The 19,301-nt window shown below is 40.1% G+C and overlaps 1 protein-coding gene across 9 annotated transcripts in view; it reads left to right on the forward strand.

Annotated features, from left to right (window-relative positions):
- The window catches only part of a1cf (apobec1 complementation factor), a 66,645-nt gene that overhangs the window by 26,328 nt on the left and 21,016 nt on the right, over window positions 1–19,301 (forward strand). For 2 of the 9 annotated variants that reach the window (XM_043712371.1, XM_043712372.1), the window contains exons 9-12: window positions 2,060–2,277; window positions 2,377–2,513; window positions 9,641–9,771; window positions 13,479–15,064. In XM_043712371.1, the coding sequence (XP_043568306.1) occupies window positions 2,060–2,277; window positions 2,377–2,513; window positions 9,641–9,771; window positions 13,479–13,702 (710 nt within the window). In that variant the 3' untranslated portion in view covers window positions 13,703–15,064. Of the gene's footprint in view, window positions 1–2,059; window positions 2,278–2,376; window positions 2,514–9,640; window positions 9,772–13,478; window positions 15,065–19,301 lie in introns of those variants that run through there. The other 7 variants (XM_043712374.1, XM_043712375.1, XM_043712376.1 and 4 more) reach the window with 5 other exon arrangements.

Genomic DNA, 19,301 nt, shown 5'->3' on the forward strand with positions numbered 1-19,301 from the left:
CAGAAGGAACGCATAAATATTTCCAGTTCTGTTATTCAGAAAGTTCAAGCTCTAACAAAAGTCATTCTAACAATCAATCGATGCAATGGATGTTCAGGAAAATTTAACACACCAAATGGTAACATTGCTGAGATAAATGTCTCAATTAACATCTTAACTCTTGGTCCACAATACTAAATCCTTTTAGTCGTTGATAGACTGGTGTAGAAAGGACTGTCATCAGAATGGTTAGTAGAAATGTAGGACTTACAACTGAGGTTGGAAATAGGTGAAGAATAAAGAGTACACATTGGTTTGGTGATATCATTATTGGTAAAATGCCTTTAGGCTGTAAATATTGAGGATAAGGTCTTCATATACAGGATGATGACATATTCAGTAAACTGCAGTTCATATCTACAAGCTTGAACACCCCCAGTAGTTACAGAGACACTGCTGTGTCAGCAGGCTGTCTCGATTGCCCCTGTACAGTGCAGCACTGTGGCCACATTTTGTTTTTAAACTTTAAACATTCTTCAGAAGGAACCTTTATCCTGGGGTCCCCTCTCGTTCTCCAACCTGCGTCAGCAGTATCCACCTGTCATGGTTGAGCTGACAATCCCACTCGTGGTGGAGAGTTTTCTATTGGGCACATGAACCCTGGGAGCCTACCCACAGCCCTTACTTTGACAGGACTCCCAGAATCAACCAATTAATTGTCTGCCACCTCCAAAATGTACCTTGTGGTCTCACTGCTGGCATTTGTGGGATCCCGACCTGCATCTTAACCAACAGCATGATCAGGCTTGGGAATAGAATCCAGCCGACTGGGAGTGTGTGACCATAGGACTACATTCTTCAAATAACACAATTCATTTGTCAACCAGTCGGTATTCAACCATTCCATTCATAAAGAAAATAAACATTTGAATTGCAGTAATTTTCCAATTTTATGTTCAATTAGGAGGCAGCTCTCTTAACTTATCTGCACCAGGAGCAATAATTTCTTCTGTCATATTTCAATTATGGGATGTACTTCTGTGTTAGAAAGGACAATGATGCAAAGGGAAGTGAGTGATTGGTGTCTGCAAAAGGTTCAGTTGTTGCAGTAAAATTGCTTGAAGCATTTTAATTTTTACAGCTACTTACCTTTGATGTGCAAACCTACCAATCTTGCTTTAAAAGTAAAAGATCACATGAATGTGATCCTGACTTGCAACAATATAGTTTGAATTATTTGCACATCACCAAAACAATAGAGAGTGGAACAATTTGCCATTTGGATAATCAACACAGCTTTTACATACCATGCCTTTTAGTCAAAAAAAGCTTTTTTCCTTGTTACGTATCTTAGTACATTCTGCTAAAATAATTGTAGTGTCTTCCTAAGGAACCAGCTTGACAAATGACTGTAAAGTTAAAGGAAAGGTTCTGTGGTTAAATGTTCAAAGCATGTCAAACTTGGGGTTCAGATGGTTTTCAATCAATAATTATAGCTGTTTGATTTCCTTATTCATAACTTAAAAATTAAAATCAGATCTCCATGAAGGGTTACAAATTCAATCAAAAGGTCTCTTATTTTGAATTGAAATGTTTGGCCACTAAGCATTTTGTATTCAATACAAAAATAACAAAACAGAATCAGTTTTAATCCACGCATGTTTAAAATAATGCTCAACCTCAAACATAAGGAATATTTTAAAAGATGAGCTCAACAGAAATGAATTGGCAATATTTCTTGCACAGAGTCTATGTGCCAAAACTTCCTCCCGAGGCATAAAAAACAGGCCTCGGGATATTTTCCCCAACACTTTTTGTTCATTAATTTGCAAGGTACGGTTGATAAGTTCATCTTAGAACCTCTTCCATGGACTACAATCAAGCAAGATGTTTTTACCAATGTCATGCCTTGTTAAGTTTCATATCACTACATGATTCACCAAAGTTTGCGGTATCCATTTCTTTAGTCATGACTATCATCTTTCAACAAGCTTGATGATTGAGGTTTAGCCTTTTCATTTAAAAACGAGAATCAAATTGATTTCTGGTGATTCAGTTTGATGCCTTCTTGCATTCCTAGAAATTTACATGAATGTACCTGTAGGGGCTGCAGGAGTTAGAGGGCTAGGAGGACGAGGTTATTTGGCTTATACGGGTGTTGGGCGTGGTTATGCAGGTTACCACGTGAAGGCAGACAGAAGGCAAGAGGAGAAACTTTACGACCTCTTGCCTGGAATGGAGCTCACTCCAACCAATCCAGTGACCCTGAAACCACAAGGAATAAAGCACCCATCTCAGGTACGAACATCAATGAATTCATCCAAAAGGTTTCCAAACATTGCCAATGTTGTTTGGTGAAACTAACAAGGAGACAAAATAAATTGTGTCTTAATGCAGGTCTTAGAAGATATATGCCAAAAAAACAGCTGGGGACAGCCTGTTTACCAACTTCACTCAGCAATTGGACCTGACCAGCGACAACTCTTTGTATATAAGATCACTATTCCTGCTCTTGCTAATCAGTATGCAAACATGTACGTAATAGCATTTAATTTTGCAATATATTTTTACAGCTTACGTTTCAGGTAAAAAGCAAGTGAGTTGATATAATTGGGGGGATCTGAATGTAACTTTATTGTAAAGTGGGGAAAATGCTTCATGGGTTTTTAACAGTAAGAGCATAATAGCAGGATAATCTCTTTTTGCTGACACTGGTTGAGGGATAAGTATTGGCCAGGGCACTGCGAGGTTCCCCTATTCATTACACAACAGTGCAATGGGATCTTTCACGTCAGAGTTGGTGTCTCTGATGGTCCAGTGTTTCAGTCTAGATAGTGTGCTCTTATTCTCTGCCATGGGATTTAAACTCACAGCCTTTCAATTCATGGATGAGGAGTTAGCCCCTAAATCATAGCTGATGCCATGGTTGCTTCAAGTACAAAGTTTCATATAGCTCCATATTGCAGGCAGTGCAACTCCAGGGCAGTGCTGGATGCCATTTGCAAGTTCTCCAGGAAGTCAATTGTACTATTCAAAATTTACGACTAAAACTCTACACTTCAGTAACTCCCCTACTTGACACCACCCCCATCCAAATAGAAGAGCTCGTTGCTCGGCACGGAGCACAGAAGTATGTTAGATAGAAATGTGTGAGGAGAAAGTGAGGACTGCAGATGCTGGAGATCAGAGCTGAAAATGTGTTGCTGGAAAAGCGCAGCAGGTCAGACAGCATCCAAGGAGCAGGAGAATCGACGTTTCGGGCATGAGCCCTTCTCCTGAAGAAGGGCTCATGCCCGAAACGTCGATTCTCCTGCTCCTTGGATGCTGCCTGACCTGCTGCGCTTTTCCATCAACACATTTTCAGATAGAAATGTGTGCCATGCCCATCACCCATCCACCCCCATTGAAATTTTACCACTGGCAAGATAGGTACTGGGCAACCCACCTGCCCTTAAGCCCATTGATTATTCTAGTGGACAATATATAGCCATTTAGGGCCTGCATCCACTACCATTGGAATTTTATTGCTACTGGGTATCCCCAAGTTACATATTGATGCAGTCAGGTACATCCTGGTGGTTTGACAGAGCTCCCACAAAGCCTCCCCCCACCCCCCACCCCCCACCAATTCAGGCTGCCTGGGCCTTTGGAGAGCCTTCCTTTTCCTCCTAGAATGGGCGGTCGCTATTTGACCAACGCACCTCCCTCTCGCAACCTTCCATTCACAGCCTACAATCCCTCCCTTGCTTGGACTGCTCCTGCTGAGCATAACCACCACTGTACCGACACATTAACATGCTTCTCCAGCCTCCATAGCAACTCCAGGTCAGGGAAAGTGTCTACGGTTCTATTAGTGGCCACCGGAGGCACTACAGAGTCTGACAAGCTGGCTACTCTCTGATTGGCCACTTAGAGGTGATACAGCTATCTTCAAGGTGGCAGAAAGTGTGACCCTAAAAATCTGATGACTGTAAAAGCCCATCACAGATTCCATTTTCTGTGGAAGTGGATTCAGTGCTGCTGTGGTAAATCCCAACGTATACTTCTGATCATATGAATAGAATGTTCCCTTAGCTGTTCCTTAAATAACGAGATGCTTTTTCCTTAAAATAAACATGTCCTGAATATTGTTCTGAAGAAGTCATACAAGACTCAAAAAATTACCTCTCTTTCTCTCTCCACAGATGCTGTCAGACCTGCTGAGTTTCTCCAGCACTCTGTGTCTGTGTTTTGTATTGTGCATGAGGTACAATGATTTCAATCTGAATTGCAATGTTCTTTCTTGATGCAGTTAAATTGAAGATCGTTTTACACAGTATTATTTATTTCATTGTTTTTACATGTGGGCACGACAGAACAGCTGTTCCTGACAAACGTGCTGACAAAAATTCTTTGGTTTTCAAGTCAAATCATTTTTAAAAATTTCAAAACTAACGACAGCTTGCATAAAACACTTAACAGAACAAACACAATTAAGTCCTTAGCTCCCAACACACTGTAGCTTCACTGCTGCCACCTTCACATAAAAGCTGGGAGTGCAAGGTAAATCTTAATCATTTTTAAAGGAATAGCTCAGTAGAAGAAATGATGCAGAAGGAAGATTTAATTTTAGTATTTTCATCCTTTATGAATTTTCAAGCATCGCTTAGAAGCTGCTTTGAATTTTCTCAAGTCATTTCCATTAATCCACAATCAACTGGCACTTTAAAATAGCACTTGAGGTAATGCACCAATTTCAAACTAACAGATTAGCAGATGTTCCCTTTCTGCTTTCCTAACCTAATAGATATCTGGATTTATATGTGAGAAACAGAGAGATCAGTACTATAACTTAAATATATTAAAGTAATTTCATTTTCTACAGAAAGTTTCTAACCAGTACTACAGCTACATGAATAAATGTAATATGGAAATTACAGTCTTTAAGTGTATAACAAGCTTTTTGTGGGATGTGGGTGTTGCTGGCTGGCCAGCATTTATTCCCCATCACTAGTTGTCCTTGAGAAGATGGTAGTGAGCTGCCTCCACCTGTTTGTGGAGTCCAGCCACAATCCCATTGGGGAGAGAACTCCAGGATTTTGACCTAGCGATAATGAAGGAGTGGTGATATATTTCCAAGTCAGGATGGTAAGTGAATTGGAATGGAACTTGTAGGGGGCGGTGTTCCCATATATCTGCTGCTGTTCTCCTTCTAGATGGAAGTGATCATGGGTTTGGAAGGTGCTGTCTAAGGATCTTTAGTGAATTTCTGCATCTTGTAGATAGTACACACTGTTGCTACTGAGCATTGGTGGTGGAGGGAGTAGATGCTTGTAAGTGTAATGCCAATCAAGTGGGCTTTTTTGTCCTGGATGGTGTCAAGTTTCATGAGTGTTGTTGGGGCTACATTCATCCAGATAAGTGGGAGTATTCCATCACACTCTGACTTGTGCCTTGTAGATGGTGAACAGGCTTTGGAGAATCAGGAGGTGTGTTACTTGCCACAGTATACTTAGCTTCTGACATGCTTTTGTAGCTAATGTGTTTAGGTCATGAGTCCAGTTGAGTTTCTGGTCACTGATAACCCCCAGGATGCTGATAATGGCGTATCACCCTGATGGTGACACTGTTGAATATCAAGGGGCTCACAAAATGCTTCCTATTGATTCTGTTCACAAGCAAGAAGATGTTTATCTACTATTGTATCTCTGTGCAGCAAAGCAAGGCAGGGAAAAGGCTAGATATTGTTCAAGATTGTGGTCTGAACGCTGGAAAACAAAAAAAAACAGTATTTAACAACTATCAGATCCTTAAGAAGTCATCACAGGAAGCTAATTTTCTGAAATGAAAGGCTCCAGTAAACAGCAGCTTCTTGTCTTCAGAATTCTTAAGTTGGTGATTTTACAGTTAGACTTATAAATAAAACAAAAGAAGATTTATGAAGAGAAGGTCAGCAACTGATATAGTGAGATTTAGTTCTGTGGTGAAAGAAACACATTGATTTATTTCTTGTGGCATTTAATGACAAAGACAGTGTCAGTGAAAAATACTTGATATATTTGAAGTTTCCTCTGTCCATCATGTACTTTAGTAGGAAACATTCTCTCTCAGTTGAAGTTAGTGAATTGTAATAACATGTGGACTCCACAGAATTTGTAGTCAGTGCAACAAGCTGGCAAAGTAGACAAACCGAGGCATTCCTGGAAGGTGGATGAGGGAACTGGATGGATATGCATTAGGAGAGTTTCTGCATCACTTCCAGAAAGCGATAGATACAAGAGAAACTCCCCCAAATCAATGGACTGAAAGATGCTTTGGATACTGTGTTAAAGAGGTTCCAATTGACATTCTTCTAACTTTCCTGTTCCTTGAGAACGCTCATGCCAGAGAAATGAGATTCCTGTCTTGAATCCTTGTTAGGAGTGGGGAAAAAAAATCAAAAGCATATTTAAAAAAAACAGAAGCAGGGTAGGCTGTTCAGCCAATCTAGCACCCACCCCCAGAGTCCCACAGTCACTTAAGCTAATCACTTTCTAGATACCTGCAAAAACTATTGTTTTCACATTTGTCACCAATTTTCAAAGTTAACATTCTCACTTTTTATTAGCTGTTTAGTCATCTGTTGCTGGTTCTAAAAGTAATACCTAGTTCTCTGGTGAATCATTAGATTTTGCTGCTGTGTGTGCCTTAGGCTTTGATTGGATGCTCACCTTCATGGCCTTCTCATTGAGTCCTTCTTTTGGACCAGAGATGATGTTGTTGTTGAGCGCTGCTTATATGTCTGCTGCTGCTTATCTACTGACCCTTCCCTCAGTCTATTTCCCAGCCCCGCTTTAGGCAACTCTTCCTTCATACTTCTGTAACTGAATCATAGAATCCCCACAGTGCAGAAAGAGGCCATTTGGCCCATCGAGTGCGCCAACCCTCTGCAGAGCAACCCACCCCTGGAACCTATTCTCGTAACCCCACATTGACCTTAGTTAATCTCAGAACATTGCTTTGAGATCCAAATTGCTCTCCCTCAAATTGAATTCAAAATTCTACCAGATCACTACCTTCTTAGAGGATTCCTAACTATTAGATCTCTTATTAATTCTTTCTCATTACATTATTACTGGATCTAAAATAGCCTGTTTTGTAGCAGGTTCTGCAAGATGCTGCTCTAAGAAACAATCCCTGATACGCTCTACAAATTTGCCTTCCATATCACATTTGCCCTTCTTGTTCATCCAGTTAATATAGAGATTAAAATAACCTAAGAGAGTTGTCATGCCCTTCTCAGTTTTCATTACTTCCCGATTTATACTTTATCCTGCAGTGAGGCAACTCTTTAGGGATCTATAGATGAGTCTCACCCATGACTTCTTTCCCTTGCTATTCCTTATTTCCACCCAAACTGATTAGACATCACAATCCATCAACCAATATCACTACTCACCAATGCACGGATACCATACTTTATTAACAAAGCTACCACACCTCCTTGTCCTTTTTGCCTCTCCTTCTGGAATATTGCATACCCTTTACTATTGAGATCTCAGTTACCCTGCAACCATGTCTCCATATTAGCAATGAAGTCATATTAATTTGTCTCTATTTGTGCCATCAATTCAATCTTTCTTGTTACAAATGCTGTGTGCATTCAAATAGCTTTAAACTTTGACTTGTTAACCATTATTACTTACTCACATTGTAAATTCTGCTGCACCCTCCTGCTCCTTCCTATCACTACCCTGCATCTCTGCTATCTCATTACTCCTGATGTTTTAAACTTCCCTTCAATTAAACCCTCCCCTGTTACTCACTAATTAGTTTAAAGCCCTATCTACAAACCTCGTTACATAATTCAGCAGGTTCAAATAAAGCTCATCCTAATGGAACAGTGCTCTTCCTCACCAGTACTGGTGTGAGTGCTCCATAAACTGGAAGCCATTACTCCCACATCGAGCTTTGAGCCATGCATTTACCACTATGATCTCTTTTACATTACATCAATTTGCATGTGGCTCAGGTAGTAATCCACAAGTGATCACGTTTATTGTTCTGCTATTTAATTCAGTCCTGAGCTACTCAATCTCTCAGCAGCACCTCTTTCCTGGTCTTACTTAAGCTAAATTCTAGATCCCAATACCTACTTCACTTAAAGTCTTACACTGCTGACCCATGGAGCAAATCTGAAGGAATTAATCTAAGGGATATGACTGTCTCCTAAAACTGAGTGTCCAGGTAACCCCTCTCCTCCCCCCGATGTATCACGGTGTTTACAACTCTACTCCAGCTCAAATCTTAGCCAACTTCTCACTCAGGCAGCCAGCACTTCCTGCCAATATGGTCACAGTGGATCACACCATTGTCCAGCAGCTCCCACATACTACAGCTGCAACTCATTGACTGTCAAAATATTTCAAATGTATTTAATTAATTAATTTGGATGCTAAAAGTGAACTTCCTAACTTTACTCTTCAGATGTGGTAATATCTCTCTATTTAAGCTATTTCGCCAATTAAGAAGACATTGAAGAAATACCCAACAACTATCTGTTTTTCTGTGACATCACTGTTCAGCTCTGGGAGGTAGATGCAGGTCAAAGGTGCTCTTTGCCACCATTTTATACCTTTTGTCGCTGCTTTTCTCATCCTGATCTATTCTCCCAGTCTGCTTCATAGTGATACTGACTTGCCACACAAAAGCAGAAATTGCTGGAAAAGCTCAGCAGTCTGGCAGCATCTGTGGAGAAAAATCAGAGTTAACGTTTCCAGTAACCCTGGAACTTTTCCTGCAAATTCTGTTTTTGATTCTAATTCACAGCATCCGCAGTTCTTTTGGTTTTAACAAAATATGCTGAAGGCCTTGGTAATTAATGCACTCTCATGTCAAACACAAGAATGTTTTGAACTATTAAGTACATGTGGAGAATCACAAAATTATACATTTTACCCACACATGGCCAATTAGTCACCTGAAGGCTTTGAATGTTTGCAAAGAATCCCCTGCAACATTCAGTCCAACAACTAAGAAAATACAAAATCTCCTGTCATTCATCCTAAGACTGATCTCAGAGTTATCTCAGCAGTCCAGTAGAGGAGACAAAGAGTTATGAATAGATTGGGGGGTATTAGGATAAAAAGACATGGAATTAGATTTTCATCATTAAGGCAGAAGCTTGAATTGGGATATTTCCTAACTTGGCAGATCCATCTCCATGAAAATGGATCCTATGTGCACTGTTTCCATCTGGGAAGGCAGAGTTGGGATCAATTTGGCTCCATCAATCCTGAAACCTGTTTGGATATTGCTATGCAGAAAGACAAGTGCAGAGACAGACTGGTTAGATGGCTGACATCATTTCTCCAGACTAAATTCCAGTTGTATCAAAGGCTGTTAGACCCTTTAGCCCTCAGCCCTCACTGACCAGACGTCCCCATCTCCATTATTGACTTGTCCCAATGACCCCATATCTTGTGCGTTTTATTCTCCATCTTCATCCTCTAAGCTCATTCACCCAGCATGCACCACAGAACCATGTACCGATAGTGGCAAGTCTTGAAATGTACTTAAAAAATAACACTAATTCAAACATGTACATCTCTATGACTCTACTTATTTTCTCAGTCACCTTGCTGTAATGGATCGTATTGGATGATCATACTAAGAAGTGAGCAGAATACTTTCTTTCTTGCAGCCAACCATTCACGCCACCCAAACTGTGTACATCTGTGGAAGAAGCAAAAAGTTATGCAGCAGAGCATGTCCTTCAGATCCTAGGACTTCAGAGTGAAGGTACGGAGCCTCCCGCAGCTGCAGCTTTCACAGGTATGTGAAGGTCTATACTGACAGCAACTATTGCAAATTGGAGCAATGTGAGAAGAACCATTTTATTCATGTATCATTTATAACTCCATTTTGATGTCCTGAGGATAATATGTCTTGTGTTCATAAAGACAAAAGGTTTCAGGTTTAGCGAGTAGAACCATGTTGTCTCTTGAGTTCTGAAATGGATAAAGAGCAATTTCCCTGTAAGTCACGCCATGCCTTAACTGCGAAGGATATTTACTGGCCCAAATCTATAAGAAATAGGAGCAAGAATGAGCCAAACAGGCCCACAAATATCTTATTTATTATCATCTTGGCTGATGTGATCACAGTCTTACCTTCACCTTCCTGCCTGTTCCCTCCGTCGTCCTATGCCATATCTTTGTAAATCAAAAATCTATCTCACCCAACATTGACTATATTCAATGAGCCAACCTCAAGTACTTTACTGAAGGAGAAAATTCCAAGACCTGATGACTTTCAGAGAGAAGAAATGACCTCTCATCTCCATTTAAAATGGGAGGGCCATTATTTTGAAACTGTGTGCCCTTCCGATTCCCCTACAAAAGTCTCCCCAAATCTTATATGCTTCAATAAGATCAGTTCTGTTTTCTAAACTGAGTATAGAGCCAACCTGTTCAACCTTTGCTCATGATGAACCTCTCAGCTAGGAATCAATGTTCTCTGAACTACCCCCAATTCATAAGTATGTCCCTCCTTATGTAAGGAGAGCAAAACTGCACTTTGATTGCAGTTTCACCAATACGCTCCACAGCTGCAGTAAATCTTCCCTACTTTTATACTTCATCCTATTTGCATTAAAGACTAATATTTCATTTGTATTCCTAGTTACTTATTGTACCTGGACGGTAATTTTAGTGATTCGTGTACAGGCAGATCCTCCAGAGTGTAGCATTCTGCAGTCACTCTCCATTTAAATAATACTTTCCTATTCCTCCTACTAAAATGGAGACTCTTTCGTTTGCTCAGATTGTGTTCCTAGTAAGTTGATCCAACACTAAATACATGAAAACACTGTCTTAAATTGGAAACGTTAAATTAAAATAATCACTTTGTTATTATCTCAGACCTTAAGCAAACCTTCATTAATCTCAGTTTAAAATCTATCCGAGGTAATGTGGCTGAGCAAGCTAAAGCACTTAGTTAAGGCTCCAGCTTCTCAGGTGGTAGGAGTTTGAATCCTCCTGCTGCCAATGTACCTCAGTGGCTTGATTGGATAAACAAGTGGAAATACTGATGAAATTGGCAGGATTTTATGTTATCTTGAGGAACAAGGGTTATGAACCTACCTTTGGCCCAGAAGCTCTGTGTTCAAGTCCCTTGCCCCGAAGGTGTTGACAGCATGTCTGAACAGAGTCTGGACAGCTGAGGAACCTGGGTACTCACGCACCAGAAACCTCTTATGGAGCCTGTTATCCACTGGAAATGTTCAGTACGGCTTTTGAAGTGCTGTTACAATTTCCGTTCCGATGAACAGCAGCTAATCAGTATGGAGAAAATGTGGTTTAAGGAATGAAAATAAAATGCAAACATGCTGCCACTTTTTAAAATAGACTGACATTACCCATCCTGAACCAGACCAAGCGTAGTTCTTCTTAATACATTGAATTTAATTGCATATACCTCTAGTTCCTGCTGGACTCTATATCTTTAAGCCAAGAGCCTGAGAAAGCCCTTTAATAGTGTGCAGTACACATCAAGATTAAATGAAACATTGGGACTACAACAAGTTCCTAAAAAAGAAATGAACTGTTCCTGGCAGCAAGGTTTGTGTTCATGAACCTACTGCAGCTGCCTTATGAAGAGAGCAGGCAGATGCAACTGCATGTTGGGGTGAGGTGAAAAAGACATTTACAAGTAGAGATACGTCATATTTACAAATTCAGTTTAACTAAACTCCCTGAAAGCTGAAACAATTGTAATCATCCTTATCTTAGCTCCTTTCAGCACATTTACTTTCGTTCTCCTATCCAAACATACTTAACTATTGTGGTCGAGAGTGTGTTGCTGGAAAAGCACAGCAGGTCAGGCAGCATCCGAGGAGCGGGAGAATCGATGTTGGGCATACACCCTTCATCGGAAATGAGGACTTGGGGGTGCATTGAGAGAACTTCTCACTGAGATCTTTGTAGAGAGAGGAGGAGAACTTCCTCAAGGTAGGCATCCTTGGAAGGGGCTTCGCAGTAAGGTTGAAATCAATTAGGAGACAGTGAGGTCTGTAGATGTTGGAGATCAGAGTCGAGAGTGTGGTGCTGGAAAAGCACAGCAGGTCAGGAGCAGGAGAATCGACGTTTCGGGCATAAGCCCTTCATCAGGTATCTTAAATATTGGCAGAGTATCTGCTTGAGGTTGTTTATCTCTCCCAGGAGTCCTATGGCAGTTAGAACAATATTACTAATAACCTGGGACTATGTAACTACCTGCAGCATTATTCTGATAACACTTTATGATGTCTCTGCTGAAAAATACGGAGTCCAGCAGGAACCAGAGGTGTTTGCAATCAAATTCAACGTTAATTCGAATGTATTATGAGGAGCTGTGCTTGGCTTGTTTCAGATTGGGTAATGTCTGTCTAGAATAACAGAAGAGAGTGATTCAGAGGGAAAAAAAAATGAAGTACAAGGTTAGTATTTTCAAACACAAAATGCCAGAAACAGTGAGAGCGTCTGTCGAGAGAGGAAAGCTGTGTTAATATTTCAGGTCAATGGTAGGTCATTTTTAACTCTGTTTAGCTGTTTATGCGTGCAGTCTGATGTATTGAGTATTTCCAATACATGCTGTTTTTACATTGAATTTCTAGCATCCATTGTATTTGCTTTTGTGTTTACATTTACAAGCTCTTCGAACTTGTCAAAAGGAACATTTTTCCCAATTGAGAAATGAGACTGGCAATCATTAGATAAACTTGACTTGTAGGTTATTATTAAATGGGGACATTGTACTCTACTTTGAAAATACGAGCTGTTGTGAGGCATTCGGCCTGGATTCAAGGGCCTCCATGTATCTCAAGAGCACCCAGTCAGGATCGCATATGCTCAGCAATTATCTCCAGGACCTAGAAAATAACAGGTTGCAATTAACAATTACATTCAAAAGCGCACATGCCTAATGATTGAATTTGATGCTTAAAGAAAGGGGAGCTGGCCTGAATGAAATATAGAAGCAATTTGCAAAAGGTGTGACAAGCACTTACCCTGGGTGACTGCTGTCAATCTGTCTCACAAAGATGGGACAAACATGTTTCCAGTGAGCAGTAAGAATCGGATCTCTGTAAATAAAGCATTTTGCAATGAGCAAACCTGAGAAGAGCACTTTGACATAAATTACGCTGTCAGAGTACCTGCTGGCAGAAGGGAACTGAGTTTGCTGAGAGATCTTGTCAAGAAAATCACTGACCCATGACGTTTTGACTAATGTGCGGCAGAGAAGTGCAAAGTTCATTGCTGCCTGCATGTACTTGGCAAGTCCCTCCACACCGGGCCACAGAGCTGATTATTAACAATTGGATCAGAAATGCTGGAAAGTCAGGTTTTGTTGTGTAGTAGTGTGATCAGTTCTTAGCTCACTAAATCAAAAACCAACAATAATTCAAAAAGAAAATCTTCACTGCACCGAAAATTTCATTTACTATCTCCAACTTGTAACCGAGTACCCAGGGTAATGGTTTGCTTTGCATCTTCTTTCAGGCAGACCTCTGTCTATGCCTGTCTCGTACTTGGCTTCATCCACTGATCTCCCATTCCCATGTTATGCTACAGGCTACACATTAGCAGGAGCAGCAGCCACTGTGGCAGCAACACAACTGAAACAAGCAGTTGCCCTTGGCCAGGACTTAGCCACATATGCCACGTACGAAGGTTATCCCACATTCGCAGTGCCAACGCGTGGTGACACCTATGGAGCTTTCTGAGAAGACTTGGACAATGATGCACAGCCCTGCTAACACACATTAAGAGCAACAATGGGAACGATGATTAAAATGAATAGTCAAATATAGATATAGATTAATAGAATGTGATTATTCTTAATGATATGATTCCAATAACCGTGTAGACAATTTGAATAAAAGCTAGAATGTAATTAGGTTGCAAGTCTAATCAGCTTGTACACAAAGATATCTATCTATCTATATATATGAATATATATACATACATTAAGGATGTATCTTAAGTTAAGAGAACTTTTAAGACAAAAGTAAGAAAGCTATATAGCCCTTTAATATTTTTATATTTCTCAGGTATAATTTGGCCTTCATGTTTACATAGTAATTCATATTTGTGCCATACAGGATACTCAGTTATTAGAGGACTATTAAAGTGTTCACGTGAGGTGTGTGCAGCTACTTTAGGTATGCATTACTAAAAAGCATCCATTTTGCATCATCTGCATTTAATGATAATGTTCATGTTTACTCAATTTCAACATATTATTGGGGTTGCCTTGTCCCAAATATGAATCCCTACCATAGCCTAGTAGATGGCCCCTGCATAACAGGATTTTATTCCTAATATTTCCATGACCAAATATAAAACAAACCATGTCGTACAGGTGATGTGAGTAGGGATGTTTGAAAAGAAGTTCTAACCTACAGCTGCTATATTCCAATAACCAAGTACAGTAGCATGTGAAGTTAAGGTTTTGTTCAGTGTTTAGCAACCGTTTTAATGATTCCCTTTCTCCAATTTTCGGCTGAGTCTTTAGTTTAAAATGGAACAAAACTATGCTTTATTGTATTGTGCCAAAAAAAGGCATTGACATTATATTTGAATTTTGTAAGGTATTCAGGAAGATGCCAAAGCCACAGACAGTGATAACAGTATTAAAACATGCGCCTGGGAGCGTTTAGAACCTATTTTTGTACCAGTCGTCATAATATCAATGTTTGTACAGAATTTAACATTTTCTCTCAGATATTGAAATGTTCTTTAAAGAAAATTATCAATCATTCACTTAAAAAAAAACTGTTATCGGGGAAAATTGCTGACTAATAAAACCTAAAAATAAATTGGCACGACAGAATCATGGGAAATCTATCCGTTTATTTGTGTAATTGTTGCGTTTTAAAACAAGGAATATTGTGAAGCCATAGCATGTTTCATTGGATTATAATTTCTCTTGGTCCAGTTACCAACAGAGATGGTGAAAAACATCCATCTCGATCTTTCATCAGTAATGACAATCTTTCAGAATGTACTCAATAAGTGTGATATGAATAATTAATGCTGTTTACTTCATTTCCAACTCTGTTTCCAATAAATGTTTCACAAAACTACCCTTTGCTTTGATGCCCTTTCAATCACGTGAGCAGCTTGTAAAAGCTATGGAAGTTGGTAACATTATCTCTTGATAACATTTCTATGTCAGACCTTCATGGACTCTAGAGATGTACACCCATGAACTAGCTAACACTTGACTGAGAGAAATTTTGCCGTGTTGAAGGACTTTTCAATGAGATGTTACACCAAAGCCTCATATTCACTCTTAGGAGAACATAAGGAATCCCATGGTACCATTTTGAAGAGAAAAGGAAGGTTTTGAGGTGGCTTTTGAAAATCATAGATCCCTACAGTGTAGAAACAGGCCCTTTGGCCCAACAAGTCCACACCGACCCTCTGAAGAGTAACCCACCCAGACCTATTCTCCCTACCCTATTTTTACCCCTGACTAATACACCAAACCTACACATCCCTGAACACTATGAGAAATTTAGCATAGCCAATTCACCTAACCTACACATCTTTGGACAGTGACAGGAAATCGGAGCACCTGAAGGAAACCCAAGCAGACATGGGGAGAATGTGCAAACTCCACACAGACAGGCTGGAATAGAACTCGGATCCCTGGCGCTGTGAGGCAGCAGTGCTAACTGCTGAGCCACCATGCCAGCCAATGAGTTTTAAAGTATCAAAGTGGATGGGTTCAGAGATGGGTAGTAACAAGATAGCTGAAGGTTCTGCCAATAATGCAGAAGAGAAAGAGGCCAGTGAAACCAAGTAGTCTCTAATGTATTTGCCAATTTTTTTGCCTTACTAAAACCATACTATCTTCGCTACTGGAAGGAAATTTTACACAAACTGGTTGCCCAATTTTCCACATTACAATAGGGATTGCACTTCAAGAAATATTTTCTTGGCTTTACAGCACTATTGAATATCCTGAAGACCTGAAAGACACTATAGAAATGCAAGCCAAAAACTATAAGAATTGTGGATGCCAGAAATCAAAACAAAAACAGAAATTGCGAATAAAACTCAGCAGGTCTGGCAGCATCTGCAGAGAGAAATCAGGGTTAACATTTTGTTGGTATAAATTTAATTTTTATGCAGAAGATGGGATGGGAGTGGAGGGGGGGGGGTAGGGAGTTGGGGAAGAGTAAACAGTAAGTGGAGATAATCCCCAAAGAGAAAGAAAGCAGTTGGACAGAAGGAGGAGGAGTTGAAGTTCAATTTGGGAGGAAGAATAGCTGCTAATGAGGGTTATTAGTGGCTGACAATGGGTTGTGTGTGGTAGCAACCTATGTGTTAACAAAGACTGGGATGTGGGGGCTGGGGTAAGGATATGGGCTCAAACCCTAAAACTGCTGAGCTCAATACTGAGTATGAAAGGCTGTAGAGTTCCCAAGGGGAAAAGGTGCTGTTCTTCCAGCCTACACTCAGCTTTGCTGGAGCACTGCAGCAAGCCTGAGACAGAGATGTTAGCCAGCTATTGTAAGTCTTTATTTACAGCCTCAAAAGCCAAGTCACATGATCTGCTGGTTTGATTCATTCTTCTTTCATGTGCTTCCTCTACTCCTGCCTTAATGGCAGAACCTTCATCCACCTTGTCACTACTATCCATAAGCTGAAACTCAGGAAGAAGGGCATGTGCCCGAAACGTCGAATCTTCTGTTCCCTAGATGCTGCCTGACCTGCTGTGCTGTTCCAGCAATAAAGTTTCAGCTTTGATCTCCAGCGTCTGCAGACCTCACTTTCTCCACTACTATCCATAACCCAATCATCTTGGTACTGTCCAATCCATCCCCAAAAGCCACCGCAAAACCTCTCCTTTTACTATATCTGTTGTCTAATGCATGTTCCTGCTTCTTAGGCATTCATTTCTCTTCTTTAGAACAATTTGAAAAATCAAAGGCCATGAGTATGTGCAATTTTCTTAATTCACTCACTAGTTCTCTCTGTTGAACTGATGCTATGATGACTTCCAATAATTGGTGCAAATCGCAATGGTGGACAGGGGAAGTAAAAGTTTTTTTTTAAAAAAATTCATATTTGTTCTCGGATATACAAACTAAAGACAGATAAATGAAAGAATTATGTTGGAACACACTAGCTGGTTTCCTTCGAAATCTATGAAGACTCTCTGAACATGACTGGAGAAGCTCAGGACTTGCAAAATGGCGGGAAAACCTAAAGCATTTGACTAAATAAGGATAGGTCTGAATGAATTAGAAAATAAGCTGATCTCAGTATTTTAAAAAGTGAGATTTATGTTTTGCCTGAATTTTGTTTCTTCTTCAACCCTATGCGTTATTCTCCGCTTTCTCATGCTTACTAACTAATAGAATCACTCTTTCATTGACTCAAGAAAGACTTCTTATAAAACATGAATTAATTTGATTTGGAAGGAAGGTAGCCAAAAGGATCCTTTCTAATTGACCTTGTTCTGACCAGGTGAGAGGGTGGCCTAGTAACAAAGAGATTCAGTTCCTCTCTCCTTGCCCAGAAGCTGAACTATTTTGGGTGTCCCATTTGGATTCTTATCAAATTGCGGGACTTCACCCAAGGATTGGTCATAAACAATGTAGTTCGCCACCGTCTTCTAGTGCAAGCCATGTATATTTTGTTTAATTCCTCCCATTCCTGCTCAATTCCTGCTTTGGCCAATATACATCCTGTGATAATTCACACACAGGAACATTTTTTACTGCACAAGTCAAGCTGCCTTGGCAAATTATTCCCATTGTTTTTGTTTAGTCGTTGTGGTCAGTTTACTCTCACAGGTGAACCGAGCGCTAGAGCAAGTCCTTGTGGGTATAACAGTATTTCTTCACATCATGGACACATTCTGAAAGTTCAGTATGATGCAATTTAACCTGAATATTCCCCAGCTTTAGCTGCACGTGCTTAACAAGATCAGAAAAGTCTAATTTTAGATGTCCCAAACTTGCTGACCTTTTTGTTTTCCTGATATAAAATAAATCTCCTGTCATCTCTAAATAGGAGTTGGGAGAAGATCAAGAAACAAATCCATAAGCTTTGATATTCCATAGAAGGCTTCTTTACAGCGTGTCTAATTTAATCTATTTTACCGAGATAGCTTCACTTCCTAACCACCGACGAGTGATGATTATGTGCAGACACTTATCGAATGTTCCTTAATTCCAGATGACATTTACTCAAGGCTGAAGATTTCTGCCCTAGGTCGTCATGTGACAATAGGGGTTCATTTTCAACCCACCATTTTGTCAACACATGGGACCGGGATGTCCCTTGGAATGCAAAATCAGCTTGTCTTCCTTCTAGATATGGGCAAATGGGACTAGATTTATTTTCAATGGCTGGTTGGCATGGATGACATGGATGGTTGGACTAAAAGATCTGTTTCCATGTTGTACAGCTTTATGACTCCATGTACAGCAGATGATTGCTCTCTGGCGTAATCTAGAACACCAGGTCACAGTTTAAAGGGTGCCAGATTTAAAACAGTAATGAGGAGGAATTACTCCACTCAAAGGAGCATGTATCTATGGAAATCACTACCTCATAGTACAGTGCATGCTGGGACATTGAGTTTGCTTTGGAGGAGGTAGTCAGATTTTTAATTAGTAATAAGAGGGTTAAAGGAAATAGGCAGGAAAGTGGAATTGAGACTAATATAAGATCAGCATCAACTGATGGAGCAGGCAAAGTGTGATGCAGCTTGATGGACAGGTTGAATGACTGGTAGCAGTCTCCTTCCAGTTATGAATGTCAATGCTGTGTGCTTCAAAAGGAACTTCACGATGAGTTTGAAATGTTTTCTTTGTCCTCTCTTGGAACATTAGCCATCTGAGATTTGGAAACCAGGACCTGGTGGAGATGCTTTTAGACTATTTGAACACAGTGTCAATCCGTCAAAATTGATTTTGTAGGAATTTTGCTTGAATGCTTGTGGCGAAGGCTTTAGGAAGGACATTAGCACTTGTTCAGCTGTCCTCTCATTGAAACCAGGGGAAGTTGCTAAAGCATTGTTGATTAAAGTTGTCTTGCATTTTTTGTGTTTCTTAATACATAATGCAGTGCATTAATGTCACGGTGACAACTGTTCTGTACAGTAGCACTGTGGTTGATTTATCAATTTATCAGCTGTTTCATCAATGACCTTCCCTCCAACATAAGTTCAGAAGTGGGGATGTTCACCAAAGATTGTACAATGTTCAGCACCATTCAGGACTCCTCAGATATTGAAGAAGTAATGTCCAAAAGCACCAAGATTGGGACAATATCCAGTCTTGGGCTGACAATGGTCACATA

The sequence above is a fragment of the Chiloscyllium plagiosum genome, chromosome 22 (genome assembly GCF_004010195.1).
Source record: "Chiloscyllium plagiosum isolate BGI_BamShark_2017 chromosome 22, ASM401019v2, whole genome shotgun sequence".
Lineage (NCBI taxonomy): Eukaryota > Metazoa > Chordata > Chondrichthyes > Orectolobiformes > Hemiscylliidae > Chiloscyllium > Chiloscyllium plagiosum.